The sequence below is a fragment of the Ctenopharyngodon idella genome, chromosome 23 (assembly GCF_019924925.1).
Source record: "Ctenopharyngodon idella isolate HZGC_01 chromosome 23, HZGC01, whole genome shotgun sequence".
Classification (NCBI taxonomy): Eukaryota; Metazoa; Chordata; class Actinopteri; order Cypriniformes; family Xenocyprididae; genus Ctenopharyngodon; species Ctenopharyngodon idella.
In genome coordinates, this window is record NC_067242.1 from 24,248,973 (window position 1) to 24,265,076 (window position 16,104).

A 16,104-nucleotide genomic window follows, 5' to 3' on the forward strand; every position below is an offset into this window, starting at 1 on the left:
ATACTTTTTGTGCACCAAAAAAACAAAATTAGGACTTTATGACAATATCTAGTGATGGGTGATTTCAAAACACTGCTTCATGAAGCTTTACGAATCTTTCGTTTCGAATCAGAGATTCGGAGCGTCAAAGTCATGTGATTTCAGTAAACAAAGCTTCGTTACGTGATAAGTGTTTCGAAATTTCAATGGTTCACTACTGGGGGCGTGACTTTGGCAGTTTGATATGCACTCCGAACCACTGAATCGAAACAAAAGATTCATAAAGCTTTGAAAGCTTCATGAAGCTGTGTTTTGAAATCACCCATCACTAGATATTGTCATAAAGTCGTTATTTTGTTTTTTTTGCCACACAAAAAGTATTCTTGTTGCTTCATAACATTAAGGTTAAACCACTGTAGTCACATGAACTGTTTTAAATATGTCTTTAGTAGCTTTCTGGGCATTGAAAGTCTAAATTAACTTGCTGGCAATGCAGGCCTCACTGAGCCATCGGATTTTATCAAAAGTATCTTAATTTGTGTTCCAAAGATGAACGAAGGTCTTACGGGTGTGGAATGACATGAGGGTGAGTAATTAATGACAGAATTTTCATTTTTGGGTGAACTAACCCTTTAATGGAAGATGGGGGAGTGTTTGAAAATAGTTTTATTTCTAGTGGTGCAAAAATGGAACACCTTTAACATATTAAACATGGTCCAGATAAACAACTAATGTGTGTAATTTTGGGAATCACTTGAAAAATGCTCTTACAAGCCATTGTTTCTTTACATTTAAGACCTTGTGAAGCTTGTTGATTTGAGGTTCACTATACTTCTGTTTTAGGTCAAATCGTCTTGCCACATGGTCTAAATTCAGCCAGATATACAGCCCCTCTGCACCACCTCCATAACCAAGTTATTTTTTGCTTCATGGATTAAAGGCTTACACACTTCAGAAGTTTCTCTCAGCCATCTTGTGCATCTGCTTAGCTTAGCTATACCGCATTTCCCCAACCAATGTGTTTTTTAAAGATCACAAACCATAAACACAGTAATTATGCTGTTAGAACTTGACAAGTTTGCAAATTAATCTGTTTGTAAGCAAATACATTTTGCAAGCCACACAGTATTTGGGATTTACAGACAGAAAGTGGCATGTAGGGAAATACCACAAAGCACGCTATAATTTGCATCAAGGTAAACCTTGTTGTACAGTGATACAATGACTGGCGATACATAATCTCAAGATATGGCTAAAAATAAAAGGTTTGTGGAAAAACAGTGTGTCCATTGTTCAACTCAGGATGTACACCAAATGAACACTTCGTGATAAACATTAGAAAGCTATTTGGGAGAGAAACATGTAGTTCAGTTAGCCAGAGATTTTGGCTCTGGCCTTTGTTTCTTGTTTGGTGTCTTTCTTGGTTAAAAAAAAAATGGGTAGTCTCATAATCACACCTTATTGGTGTGTTTTGAACACTTTACCAGTCACGCCATCTGCCTTTCTCAAGGAGATATCCCTCCCACCACCCACAAAGTCAATGTTTGACGTGTGTTGGTGGGTTCTTTTTTAGACGCCAAACTAAAGCTATTTCAGTTGTGCGTTGTGGTCGTGGCCGTAGTCTACATAAAGTACATGGTAGACAACCTCTGCTGTGTTCAGTGAGGGACGCCTGAGCTTGATTTAAAATACAGTCAATTACTCAGCTTGAAAACCATGGACAAGTGCAAAAAAATGGTGCACTATTTATTTAAAAGTGAAGTCATTGCACCAATACCATTTTAATAAGATGTTAGTTTTAATGGCGTTAGAAGACCCAACTAAGTGAACTTAATTTTCTAGTTGTGCTTTACACACTTTTGAAAGAGATTGTTACATAATTACTATGAGATAATGTTTTTATACAAGTTCTTTGACTGTACTCAACTGGTCAGACTTTACAGTATAGCAAATAAAGAATTTGGAATTTTATAGAATAGCATTTTGAAATTGATCTTCTTCTTTACCTGTCTGGGTGTTCCCCAACCACCTGGAACACATTAATTAGGAACGTCTCATTGCGGAAGGCCCTGGTGACACACTCCTTGTAGATCCTGAATTCTGCAGCTGTGATGGCCTCTCCCTCTGGGATCTGGGACAGGTTGAATCTGAACTCTTTATGGTGTCGTCTCTGTGGAGACAGCTCCCTGTCATTTTCCACTGTTAAGACACATAGAAATACAATGAGATGCTTTAGTGTGCTTGACAAACTGCTATTGACATATAATATGCATGTTTGCATACTCTGGGTCACAAATTTATTACACAGTGGAAAGAATATGTTTGTGATATCTGAATTTCTGTTCTGATGACCCATAATATGTAGTCTGGTTTGTCTAATTGGTGTCAATTAAGGAAATGAGATTGGAAGTGTGGAAGTGTCTACAGATGACCTGCGCCTTTCAATAAAGGCACACACTGACAAATCTGTTCTTCTCAAGAAAAATTGTTGAGTGTGTACCAATGCCTCAATCCCAAAAGTTTTCACAAGACTTTAAAAACACATTACAGAGATACACAAAGCTGGAAAAGGCTACAAAAGCATTACTAAAGACATGGGTATTTTTCAGTCCATGGTAACTTTTCTACAAATGTTACAAATTCAGGACTGTTGCTACTCTCCCTAGAGGCGGACATCCTGTCAAGATCACTTTTAGAATGCAACGGCCAATCCTGAAAGATGTGAGAAAGAACCTAAAGATAACAGCAAAAACCTCCAGAAGACTCTTCAAACTATAGAAGTCTGTTAATGTGTTGAACAACATGAAGCAAACTACTGCTGTCTAAAAAAAATATTGAGTCTCAAGTTCACCCAAAATCACCTGGATGTTCCACAACATTTCTGGGAAAATATTATTTGGACAGTTGAGACAAAAGTTTAACTTTTTGGCAAAAATGCACAACAGAGGAAAAACAGCATTGCATACAACACCAAAACCTCTTCTTAACGGTGAAACATGGTGAAAGGAGCATCATGGTTTGGCTCTGCTTTGCTGCCTCTGGGTATAGACCAGCCATTGAAGGAACAATGCATTCTAATATATATATATATATATATATATATATATATATATATATATATATATATATATCAAGACCTTTTACAGGAGAATGTCAGGACAGCAAAATCATGACTTCAAGCTTTAGAGGGGTTGGGTGATGCAACAAGACAAGGACCCAATACCAACTAAAGAATGGCTGGAAAAGTGAAATTTAAAAGCAATTGAGATGCCGTGGCATTACCTAAAGCGGGCAACCCATAAATATTGATACACTGAAACAAATTTGTAGGGGAGGACGGTCCAAAATTGACCAAAAGACAGAAAATGTTTGGTGGAGGGTTTAACACTTACTTTCTCCACCTTGCAATGTGAATGACTACTTACAGTGTAATGTGTTATTAGTTATGTCAGATATTTGTTTATAGTTGTAAGTAAGATCAGACCACATTTTATGAGTATTTAATGCAGAAATTAAAAAACATATTCTTGCTATTGTAGTACATTGCATTTATTATAGCTCATTGTCTCTAAATTAATTGCCTTCGGAAAGCAACTTTCATTATTCGCATCTCTCGCAATGCATCCATGGCAGACAAACTCAAGTCTTGTTCTCTGTGTAAAGATTTGGTGGTAAATCCAGAAGGACAAATGTTTCAATAAAACTATCTTCTCCTCTTGAGTCGTTGCCTTGCTACAGTGGAAAACAGCTACCGCTAAGCTAGTACAAACGTACTAACGTTGATTGTACAAACATATTACGGTTCAGATGCAAAGGTATTATGTGAAAAGAGACCTCCAGGGGCATGGGTGTGTAAACAAACTTGAATTTGGAACAAACAATCAAGCCAAGTGTTACTGTTTCAGAGACAACAAAATACATTGTTTCTTTACAATACTATGACATGATATGATAATAATATACTATTCAATATAATATCCAAGCACTGTTATAATCAAACATTTAGTCCTATTGCTTTAGCTATGACACAATATTAGTGAAAGACCAACATGTAACCAGTAACATTAACTTTTTCACCAGGGATTTTCTTTTCACATACCTAAACATTATAAAGATGTGGTAAGCTATGTATTCTCAATAATAGCCTATAATTGACTGACCTAATTCACCCATATGGTCTATACATACGCATTTATATTACAGCACCACTTCACAGAGCGTCCAGATGTGCAGGGTATGTGCTGTAATAATGATTCACTATTTCTGGTAGAATACTAATTCTTTATTTATTCAAGCTGTTCCCACAGCAAAGGACATCACAGAAATTCATTTATCCACAGTTTTAAGTGCTAGCAGCCACTCATGCAGAAAAAGGAAAAAGGGGAAACTGTGTCAAGAGTGTTTTCTCGTCAGATGACAGCTTTGTCATTCTGCTGTGCTACTCTTCCCTTCACGTCACAGACAACCATTTCTCTTGTCCCTACTATAGACGACCCATGGGCTGTATTTCTTGCCATAAGTACAAGTCCAGCCGGATGCCCTACTTGTGGGCCCAGGGTGAGGTGTCCTGCTCTGATTGTATTTCCATGCTTCCCTAGGTGAGGAACACACACTTCCATCTAAGCCCTCCCTCTTTGTGAAGAGGAAGAGAAAGTCATGGAGTTAACTAAATCGTGGAGCAGCAGAATGAATTAGGGATCACCAAGGGTTTTGGGGTAATGTGAAGACTACCCCTTTTTCTCTGTTTGGTGAATTACAGAAGCTGTTTAAAGTTCTCCAACATCACATGGGAGCAACTTCTCTGATCTGTGGTCTTCCAACAGGGAGCTGCACTCTTCTGCTGTCCTTACACATGCGTTACGAATTAAAACTCAGCCTCTTGAGAAAACCTCAAAGGGCCTAAGACAGATCCCTGAGGTACACCCTGTCCTTGTGCTACATACTCTACTCTAATTGACTGACTAACCTTGGAAAACCCACCTGCAAAGTACTGGTAGCATCTAGTATGACTTTTGACCTCTAGTGAGGGCTTACTACAAAAAAAAAAAAAAAAAAAAAAAAAAAAAAACGAAAGAAAGAAGGGAGAAAAGAGTAGAGAGAGAATTTGCTTTAGTGCAGTTCCAGCTTCAGGGTTCACATGGTGATGGCTTAACACCAGGCGTTTTCTCACTCACAATATGCCTGAGTAATTCATACTGAAAGCAATTTCCAGAGGTCCCATTTGTGATGTTTTTAACATCAGCACATCAGGTTTGAATGTGGCCATTTCACATGCTGCTGAGACTTCTTCATTAACAACTTTCACAGGTGAATCCAACAACAGAAGCCAGTCTCTCAGCAGCAAAAACATCCGAGATGACAGATATATTAAAGGTCATCAGTATCGAGGGCCACTGGTCTGGACTTACTTTTCACTAAAAAACAATAGGGTGGCTGAAATCAGACTGCCCATGAGAGTGTGGCCGAATATATACAGTACTCTGCCAATGGCATTCTTTGGCAGTTTTCATTGCCTGTGTTACAATTATGAAAGCGGAAATTTGCAAAGGTCCCAACTGTTCAGGAGTTCTAAATGTGTCCTCTGCAAATGCTGTTGCCTTTTTGAAAGGATAATGGAAAAAATGAGGCTCACAAAATGATAGATTATACTTATATCAAGAACTTGGCATCGACAGTAAGAAACACAACCAAAACCACAGAGCCCATATAGTCTGATATAACTGATGTGGTTTTTCAGAGGACAGACCCAGTAAGGACCCACAACAATAACTGTGTGGCCACATACTAAACAAAAATGTGAAAGTGCAAAAGGTTGTTTGAGCAAGAGACATTTAAGAGAGACAAAGTGGAAAGTCTTGAGTGACTTTCATTGTGTTGGCGTTTTTCATCATCTTCACAGATACTCTTCTCCCACACATTAACAGGAAAAGAGGACAGGGATGTGATGACAGATCCAGGGAGAGGGACATACATTGAAAATGGTTCATACAAAATGCTAAGCAAAATGATATGAATGCTGTCTGAATTCTGTTGTTTAAAGTTAAAAATGAAATGAATCTCACTAAAAATAAATAATCATGAAATTTTGCTACCACATAATGCCTGAAATTTCATGCCTATATATTTTACAGTTAATTTATAGTTCATGCCTATATATTTTATAGTTCATAACTGTAATATATATATATATATATATATATGTTTATATGGTAAATTACTAGTACTACTTATGGTACTCCACATGATTTCAAATATTTAGCTTCCGCATCAATGTCTTAAATTTGACTAGGCCATTCCAAAACTTGTCAACAATTCTGAGGTAGACTTGTTTTGAATTTTTATTCAATGATGCCAAAATGTCCTGATGTAGCAAAACGTCCCCAAACAATCACACTAAACACCACACCACCATGACTGATAATTGACCATGACTATTGCTATGAGGTTCTTCTCATTAAATGCAAAGTTTGGTTTCCACCAAACATAATGGTGGGACCCATGCCCATGCATAACTTTAAGTTTTACTTTTGATTAATTTGTCCATAGGGCATTGTGCCAGAGTTCTTGAGAGTCATTAAGGTGCTTCTTAGCAAATGTGAGACACGCTTCTATGTTTTTCTTGGTCAACATTGGTTTCTGCCTTGCTACTCTGGCATAGATCCTATTTTGACGTTAACCAAGGTGAGAGAGGTCTAAAGATCTCTGAATGTTGCTCTGCAGTTCTTTGTCATTTCCTGGATAATATTATACCTTAATCTTGGAATAATTCTGGCAGGATGGTCAGTTCATTGGAGCCATACAGGCTTAGAAATTGCTTGTAACCTTGTCCACCCTGATAAGCTTCAACAACTTTTCTTTTCTTTTTTTTTTTTGGTGAAAGGACTTTAGAAACCTCATTCCTTTGTGGCATGATGCACCTGACTTTATCGCTGTCCTGTTAAATTCACACTGGTTATAGGGGCAAAATTCAGACAATTATAAATAAAACCTCAAAAGACCAAAGGAATGAATGTATACTACTGTATCTGACCAGATACAATGCTAAAAAATTGCGCAAACAGCATTGTATCTTCATAACAGACCACAATACACATGGAAAAATAGAAGGGATTGAAGTTGGAAACACACACCAACACATCAGGGTGTTGTCACCAGCACAACATGCTAAAATAATACAATAACCCTTAACTAAACAGGGATGCGTTTTCCAAAAGCATTGTTAGCCAACTATGGTCGCAAGTCTATCATTACAAACAGAAAAAAAAAAAAAAAAAACAGTGAAGTAGTCCTCAGATGCCATGTTCATTACTGCGGTATCTCTGAGAAATTACATTGTGGAGAAAGCTGCTGACTGAATGAACCGCATGCATACAGGTGTAAAGTAACTCCAATTTACTTACTGCATGTTAACTTGACCAAAAAAAAAAAAAAAAAAGAAGGGCTTTCTGTTGTTTGTGTAAATTAACTAAAATAATCTGACACTAATTTCAGTCTCAAAATGATTAATAAGCAAAAGTTATTACTCTACCATCTGCGCATGGCATCATTAACGACAGTCATGTATTGTTGAACCAACCTAAAACTTTTTTCAAATGATGCATTGTACTATGGTGGTTAAGCAGTAAGTTAGGTTGTTTTATGGGAAACGCACCTCTGAATGGAACAAACGTAACATACTGTAAAACATGCCAATATACAGTAAATAGTTAAAGTTGAATAAATTTCATAAAAAATTTGAATAGTTAAAAATGTATTTATATGTATTAATATTTGTTACGGTGTAAAATGGATAAGTTGATAAAGGGGTCTGGGATAAAGATCGGTGTTGTTCTAATTAAGGCTGATTCTCCATTTCCACCTGCATAACATCTGTTTCTTTTCTTCTGTGCTATTGTCATTAGCCCACACAGGAGAAAAAGCAGTGGGCTATGACCTACAGAGAAGATATGGAAAAACTTCAAAACACGCAGAGGTGAGACAGAGAAACAGACACCTGAAGAGAGAGAGACAGAAATTTTCTTTTTAGCCAATCACAGTGGCATACGGCTGCATGGACTGGGCAGTCAGGCTTCAGTGTGGTCCGTGGTCACATGCGAGTCGTACTTTAAATGTTTTCTATCACATCCCCTGAAGTAGTCCGGTGGTCATTTGCATTTGATTCACTCACCACATCTTGACTTTCTCCTCCCTGCCCACAACCACTAAGAAAAACAATTCACTTCCTCCAAGACCAAAGGGGGCGCTACACTGATGTCAATCCTACAAATCATTTTGACCTATATTCCAGACTCTTTGCTCTATGAAGTGTCCAGGAGATGCTATAGAAAATTTTTGACTGTGTAAGTTTAAAGCTGGTTGAAAGATTTGAATACATTTCTCAAACCGCTAGCTCAAGTGGACAGAATTTTACATAAAAATACAGTGACAATGTTACAGGATAGTTCCATGTATTGAAATGATATAATTTTAATAGCTTATACCAATTTAAGTGAATGTGGAGATGGAAAATAGAAATGACCCTACTATAAACTGTATTCTGATAATAACAGAGGTGTTAATGTGTTCGTTTAAAATAATTACACTGATCTTAACAAATCAGATTTTCAATGCATACAATAAACTGTATAATGTACACTTTCAATGTATATAATCATCCACTTTATACATGCAGTACTTGGGTGCAAAACAAGTCACTACCAACAAGTTTCTGTTAAGGATTAAGGCATAATTTATATCTTAAGCTTTTTAATTATTCTGTCCAATCCAAAATCAGTCACCACAAATTTGTGAGAAAAAAAAAAAGTTGAGTGTACCCAAAGCCTGCAATTATTTCCTGCGTCTTTGCAGCACATGAAACATTCAGACTCAGATGATTTGAAAGCTGTCTCCTTCAGTTTAACCAATAAAAATGTGCTGTGAAGCCAGGCATGTGAAGAATCCATCTGTGTTTATGTAATTATCTTCAGAATCCCCGTTCACATTCTCTTCCCCCACAATCTAATTGTTTCAACTTCTGTAATGAAAAGCTACTGCGACTTGCTTGTCATCTGTACAACTGCACTTGTTTTTGACACTCTTAAAAACGTGAATGACACTTTATAGCACTCAACCAAACCCAGCAAAACTTTTTTTAACCAAACTGCTTATAACCCATGGTTATAAAGCCTATTCCAGAACAGTTAACACTGTATTTTGGTGTCACAGTAATACAGTATGAAAAGCTGTCCTACAATTTAATGACAAGTTGTTTAGCAACAGAAAACCATCACAAATTGGCTCATTCTTGTCTCATGAATTAAATTCTCAAAACATCTTCTGAGGGGAATTGAAATTAAGTTAAAAATCTCAGTGACGTTCTTTGCTTTCCTTTCATTTTTCTGGCTTTGTCTTTTGTTTTGGGAAGACTTAAGCCCACCAAAGTGGATTTATGTGGTGTCATTTCCATGGATAGACAGGCAGACAGACTTTTTACACATACAGCCTTGAAGAAAAATTCTGGCTTTTTACCATTTAGAGATTATAAGTGAACAGGAGCTGTTGAGAACTACCAGTAAATCAGTTCTATCAACTTGTTGGGATGGGAAGTTGTAACATTTCCAACATAGGCTCGTTGAAAAAACATGCCTCCACCTACATTTTTGCAAATCTCCAAAAAAAAAAAAAAAAAAAAAAATTACATATGCAGAACATTTCTAATCATTAGGGCATGTTGTAGTCCAGATTAAAATATAAAAATGTTTAAGTTTGAAAATAATTAGCCTATTAAGTCTTTAAGTATTAAGTATTTGATGCTGTGATGAACAACATTGAGATTACAAAAAAAAATGAATGGCTGTTTGAAGCATTTTAAAAACTTCACTAGCGCAGTTGCTTTGTTTGCGGGGTTTCCGGGGTAACCGCTGCATGGTTCCATCAGCGCCCTCTGCTGTCAGAGAGTGAACGTGCATTTTCATTCAGCGCGTCTCCACTTGTTCCGCCATGTGCTTCTCATGCAAGTTGGACTTGTTTACATCTGAGCGCTTGTTCTTTTGACGCAGGATACAGCGGTGTTGTGCATTTTATACGGTTGATGGGAAAATATTCTTAAATGCATTATAAAAATTTTAATAATTGGTAATAAATTATTATTTACGGTATTTTGAAGTGCCCACGATAACAATATAGTGCATATTCATTATCGCAATATATCGCATTACCGAATATCGGCACAAGTCTAGATGCAAATAAAACTAGTTATTCTCCTCATTTGGGTGGATGACAAAAACGAAAAAATGCTTAAAGGTAATTTCCAATGGTTGACATCACAGAGTTTCCTAGGATTTTGGCACAAATGTGTGAATGGTATCTTAACGATAAAAGACTGAAACTCCCTGCTTGTGTGATCAGCAGATTACATTTACTGGAAAAGGCAATCCAGCAATTTAACGGCAATTTACTGGGTTGAACATGTGAAAGTGGCTAATGAAACAATTAAAACTACTTGTTCAATGTCTTGTCCAAATGTTAGCCCTTGGTTTATAGTGTTAAATCTCGGTTTCTGACTATCCTGAGCTGTGATTTGCATACAATGATTTAACTTTCTGCCCATAGTACAATGCATTGTTGGCAACATTAACTAGCTTGTCACAACTGTTTCCCGAAACCATAATAATTTCATTGCACATCCATTGTTCAAACAGTTTGAGATTGAATTAATGTCAAATTATTGCTGTAAATAACAAACAAGGACTACTTCAACTACTATTTTTGTTCTCCGTTGTTTTGTATTATCTAAAGATGTTTGTTTGAATTGCAGGTCTCCTCTTACGTCATACTCCGGGGTTCACATATGCACACTCTTCAAAAACGCCGTTTTCATTCTCTTGACAAACTAAAAGACATAGATTGAAATTTGTTAATGTATAAAATGAAAAATATAGGTTGTACTACATGTTAGCTTGCTTTTTTTCTCATGAACATGACCTATGTCATACTAACACGAAACTATGCTTCTGACAATAGGTCAAGAGCTGTGGTTCTGATCACACAAATTTGTGATGCTGTTTGTGAGTGTTCATTGGAACTATGGTTTTAAGAGACACAAAGCATTGAACTAAAATGCTAAAGACAGCATTTGCAACCATAGTTTGCAAATGATGCTTTTGAGAAACACACCCCTGGATTATTTAACACAGGGACTAATGACTGGGTAGGGATAGTTCCCCCTAAAATAAAAATTCTGTCATAGTTTACTCACCCTCAAGTTGTTCCAAACCTGTATGTATTTCTTTCTTCAAGGATATTTTTAAGAATGTCAGTAACCAAACAGTTGATGGGCCCCACTGACTTCCACAGTATTTTTTTTTTCTTTCCCATACTATGTGTAACAGAGGCCAGCTAATAAGAGCTGTGCAGATAAACTTCACTTCCCTTGCCTCAAGAGCTGCACTAGCGACTGACGCTAAAGGCTGCAGTCTTTAGCCTCCATGTTAGCGCACCTGCCTCCCACACCGGAGACCTGGGTTTGAGGTCCGCACAAAGCAGGGCAAGTAGGACCTGAGGGGTAACACTGGTGCTGATAAAGCCAAGGTCCCGGGTTCGATCCTTGTACAGACCACTACTGTAGCCCCTCTGGTTCGAACCACCCACTCTAAGGGGGACTCGAACCCAGGCCCGTCCGCATGCGAGGCGGGTGCTCTAACAAGGAGGCTAAAGACCGAAGTCAGTCACTAAAATGCCTCTTGAGATGAGGTTTACACGCACAGCTCAAACTAGCCTACGTCTGTTACATATGGAAGTCAATGGGGCCCATCAACCGTTTGGTTACCAACATTTTTCAAAATATCTTCTTTTGTGTTCAGCAGAAGAAAGAAATTCATACAGATTTGGAACAACTTTAGGATGAGTAAACGATGACAGAATTTTCAGTTTTGGGTGAAATATCTCTTTAATAAAATTCCAATAGTGTGTAGTTTTGAAATATAGTAACTGCATGTAGATAAATTAGGCCGCCCAGAAGTCTTGCTTGTCATGGGGTTTTGTACTCGGGCAGCTGGGGGATGGCAGAAGTTTGACACAGCATTCCCTGGGTATTTTCTACAACTCTGATCTAGGTCTTTGACCCACGCAAAGCATCAAAGGCGCCACTACAGGAGTCAGAGCTCTGAGCAGAGGTCAGCAAGAGGTGCAGTAGCTTATGACAAACCATAGATGAGAAGGTCATAAAGATCCATTGGTTGATGTGAGCACTAGAAAAAAGCTCACACTCATTCACAGATTGTAGTTATACAGTACAATGTTTTAAACTTACTATATTTTAAGTTAAAAGTAATAATGTTCTTCCATTAGGAAAACCCTTATGATGAAATACATCAAAGTTGCTGTAAGTGGTTTATGAAGGAACATAAAGGAATGTAAAAATATATTGCAAATCTTCTGATAACAGTTAATTAAGATCATAAAACGGCTGTCAGGAATACTTGATTGGTCAACGACTGCTGTTCCAAGCAAATCATTTCCTGTATAACTGCACTAGTTTCATGTCTCTCATATCACTTCACACTCTCTTTATTCTCACATAATAAAATAATTTACACTCAAATCAATGTTTCAGGTCCATTTTTTTTAATTTGGCAGGTTGCCTTGTAATATATTCTCTGCTTCACATCAGGAACTGTCAGGTTTATTTTGCATTAAATCACCCTGTCAGTTTTATTTTGCGGTAGTGACCTTTAGGAAAATGTATTTTTATAGTATGTTGGATCAAATCTTCATTGGACTGATCTGAAGTTTCATGCAGGAAATCTGTCTGCATTGCTCTGTAGTTGCAGGGTATTTAGAGAACAGCAGTAATTTATGATAATTATGACTGTTAAAAGATCTCTCAAGACACTGTGAGACATCAGAAAAGCGGATCGTCTCCATAGTGAATGGCCGCAGTCAGATGGCCATACCTGTGTGTCAGTAGGAGAATTATACAGAACAGAGAGGAATTTTGTGCATGTGTGTGTGTTCAACAGTTCAGGCACAAAGTCAGGTTAACTTGCTTTGTGTAGGAGAACTGTTTACTTTATGTTCTGCATATGTGTAGGGCAACAGTCTAACAGACATTACAAGAGTCAGCTGTTCTGTCTTTAACAGGCGTAAAACAAATCCATTTTCACTTGAGTGCCGACACAAGCCAACGACCTGTCAACAAATTTTATAATGTCTTTTTGTATAAGGAGGAAATTCCATAAAATGGAGGAAATGGTCTGGAAAATAAACAGTCCCATTCTTTCCTTCTTTTCGGCATATAGAAACATTAATAAAGGCATAATCCATGAGAACAGCTGACAAAACATTTTGGGATAGACTAATGGTAGTCTGTGCTTTGGCAACCTCACAAAAGGAGATATCCAAATAGCGTTACTAGAGCACAGGCCTCAACACCCAAAGTCTAAAAATGACACAACAAAGATGCTTGGACTTATTTTCTTGAAGATAAATAATGTTATAAAATCTGTCCAATTTTTTGTTTAGTTTCCAGTTGGGGAAATAAATGCAACACAAGTCATCTTTTTTTTTTTTTTTTTTTTAAGGATGTAACTAATATTTGACAGATTTATTGAATATAATTTTTTTTTTTTTATTGCAGCACTGGTTTTATTGTCTGGCAGGTAAAAAATGTAAGTCTAATTACTTGTAAAAGTAATAGCACACCTTTTCTAAACAACCAACATGATCTGACATTTCATTTATTTATTGAGAGTAGGTATGGGCAATATGACCAAAATTGTATATGACTATATGAGTAATTTTATTTTACTATAACAATATAATTATTCTTAGATAAAATTTTGATTGTTACATTACCAACATTTTTGATACCAGTGACATTTCACAATTCTTGAAACCAATTTTGATAACAAAATAAATAAACGCACATCAAAAATTACAGCGGTGAGAAAACAGCAGTTTAGAAAGCATCTGATCTTAGCAATTTGTTTGCACCAGCTCTGCAATTCAACATTCCAGTCATGTTTATTTACATAGCACTTTATACAAAAGATTACTAAAAGATTACGGACCAATGGTACTTTAAAGGTTTACTCTGGAAAGCTGTATCAAGTCTAAATATATGAGGAGATGCCAACCTCTGTGGTTCTACCATTGGAGAAAGCGCAATGGCCAACTTGCATAACACATGCCTCGTAAACCAATAATATTATAGCCTTACTGTCAATTAATCACTTTTGATGCTGTACGACAATCAGTCTCCTTGAAATCACTTACCCAACAGTTCTTTGAGGGTGGGCTAATGAAAATGTGTGATGCAGCTAAGTCATGGAAATAATGACAGGAGTACAAATGAGGCATTTCAGGCAAGTGTTTTCTGTCGGAGAGATTACCTCCCTTTGGCGTGGACTTCGCACTTTGTACCTTTTAAGATTGTTTACATGAACCAACAGCTATATTACACAGTAAGGGAAATGTTAATCAAAAAAAAAAAAAGCATAATACAGTAGGTGCCCTTTCATAACTCTTTCTAAAGGGGCTATATGTAAGAATTTTCATGTATTAATCGCTTTTTGTTTTGCCAATGTGTGAACAGCTTGTAACAAAACTTAAAAAATGAGACCTTCCCTAGTCTCAGCCTCAGACGTCATGCCCACGAACCATTGGCTGAACATCTGATGCATATGGCACACTTAACTGGAAACACTTCAGGATTTTCGAAGTCATCTGATTGGTGGAATTCTACAAGATGTCCAGGAGACGTGTGTGTTGCGTTCTTTAACGGTCCGCCTGGAAACAAATGCATGATGCCAAACCCCCTTATGGAAAAAGAACGCTGTCGTGTTTACAACTGTGACAATGAGCTCTTACCAGGATCAACTAAATGTAGGATTTTCAAAAGTATGTGAAGTTCGCAGCTCCATTGTTGCAGTAATCTTGCACAATGTTCTTGAATGAATCATTTATTAGATGCACGCCGGTCTGTTATTGTAGGGACATTTTCACACCCCTAAACATGACGCAGAACAAAACTATCTGTGATTGGCTGCGTTACATCTCAGTCAAACGTCCTCTTGGGTGGTCCTTGGCCAACGAAAGCTGTGATGGAGTCCAGACCTTCTGCCGTCAGCCTGAAGGGGTGGCTAAGCAAGACTAGACCTTCCCCAACTTTCTAGGTTGTCTGGATGTTCATTAACAGTAGGCTATATCGCTGCAAAGGGATTTCCAACTTCTTTTAACTTCTACAAAAAGAATGAAAAATAACTTTTCCATGAGTATATCAGAGCATTGAATCACGTCCAGTCTCTTGTGCGTTACATGTGCACGAGTGCAAGCACGACCAATAAGCTGCTGGCTGCAGTTCATTTAACGGCCACCAGTATCGCTAATAACAAAGGTTTCTGAATTCTACATATAGCCCCTTTAATATCAAGCACCTCCTGCAGTTTAGAATATTTTGTACCGGTTACCGCCCACCCCAAATTGAAAGGTTAGGGTTAGTGAAACCTACAGTAACCCCTAGGACCATTTCTGACCATTTTTAGCACCCTAGGTGGCGATTTTCTCCATCAGTTAGGGGGTCGGAATGCCTAATTTGGTACGTATACTTGGTATAGATATATTATATACACTGGTGGTTTGTATTGAGGTATTGTGTGCAGTGTCTCATGCAACAGTGGCTACCTGTGTGTCTGTGTCTGTGTGAGCATGCCAAGCAAAGAGACCTGTTAGAGCCATCTGTGTGTGCTGCAGCAGGTGTGTGTGAGCTCAGGGCTGGCCAGAGACACAGATTTAGAGGAGGAAGTCTGTGTCAGACAGCAGAGATGGATCTCCCCTAAGGGATCTGATAAATAAGGAAAAAATATCTTTGAAAAAGGAAACGCAGCTGTTTCCAAAGGAGAAGTCAAAATATTGGTGGCTTGCATTCCAGAGCAGCAAGTACAACAGCCAAAGTCTCTCTCTCTCTCTTTGTCGCTGTGTGTATCCTCTGACATCCACCTCCATAGATTTGTTCCTCCTGGAAACTCTAGGTAGGACATATTCTAAGTGTAACCGATAACCAATCTCATGCTCAATTAACCCTTTCACACATCACAACTCAGTTTAAAATATGCTAAGCCCCCTCACATGAGTTTTTTAAGGCAACCA

General features: G+C 37.6%; 1 protein-coding gene across 1 annotated transcript in view; it reads right to left on the reverse strand.

The window, feature by feature from the left end:
- bmp6 (bone morphogenetic protein 6) overlaps positions 1 to 16,104 on the reverse strand; it is a 53,787-nt gene that overhangs the window by 23,034 nt on the left and 14,649 nt on the right. The window contains exon 2 of the mRNA XM_051883010.1: positions 1,986 to 2,178. Within this exon, the coding sequence (XP_051738970.1) occupies positions 1,986 to 2,178 (193 nt within the window). The remainder of the gene's footprint in view (positions 1 to 1,985; positions 2,179 to 16,104) is intronic.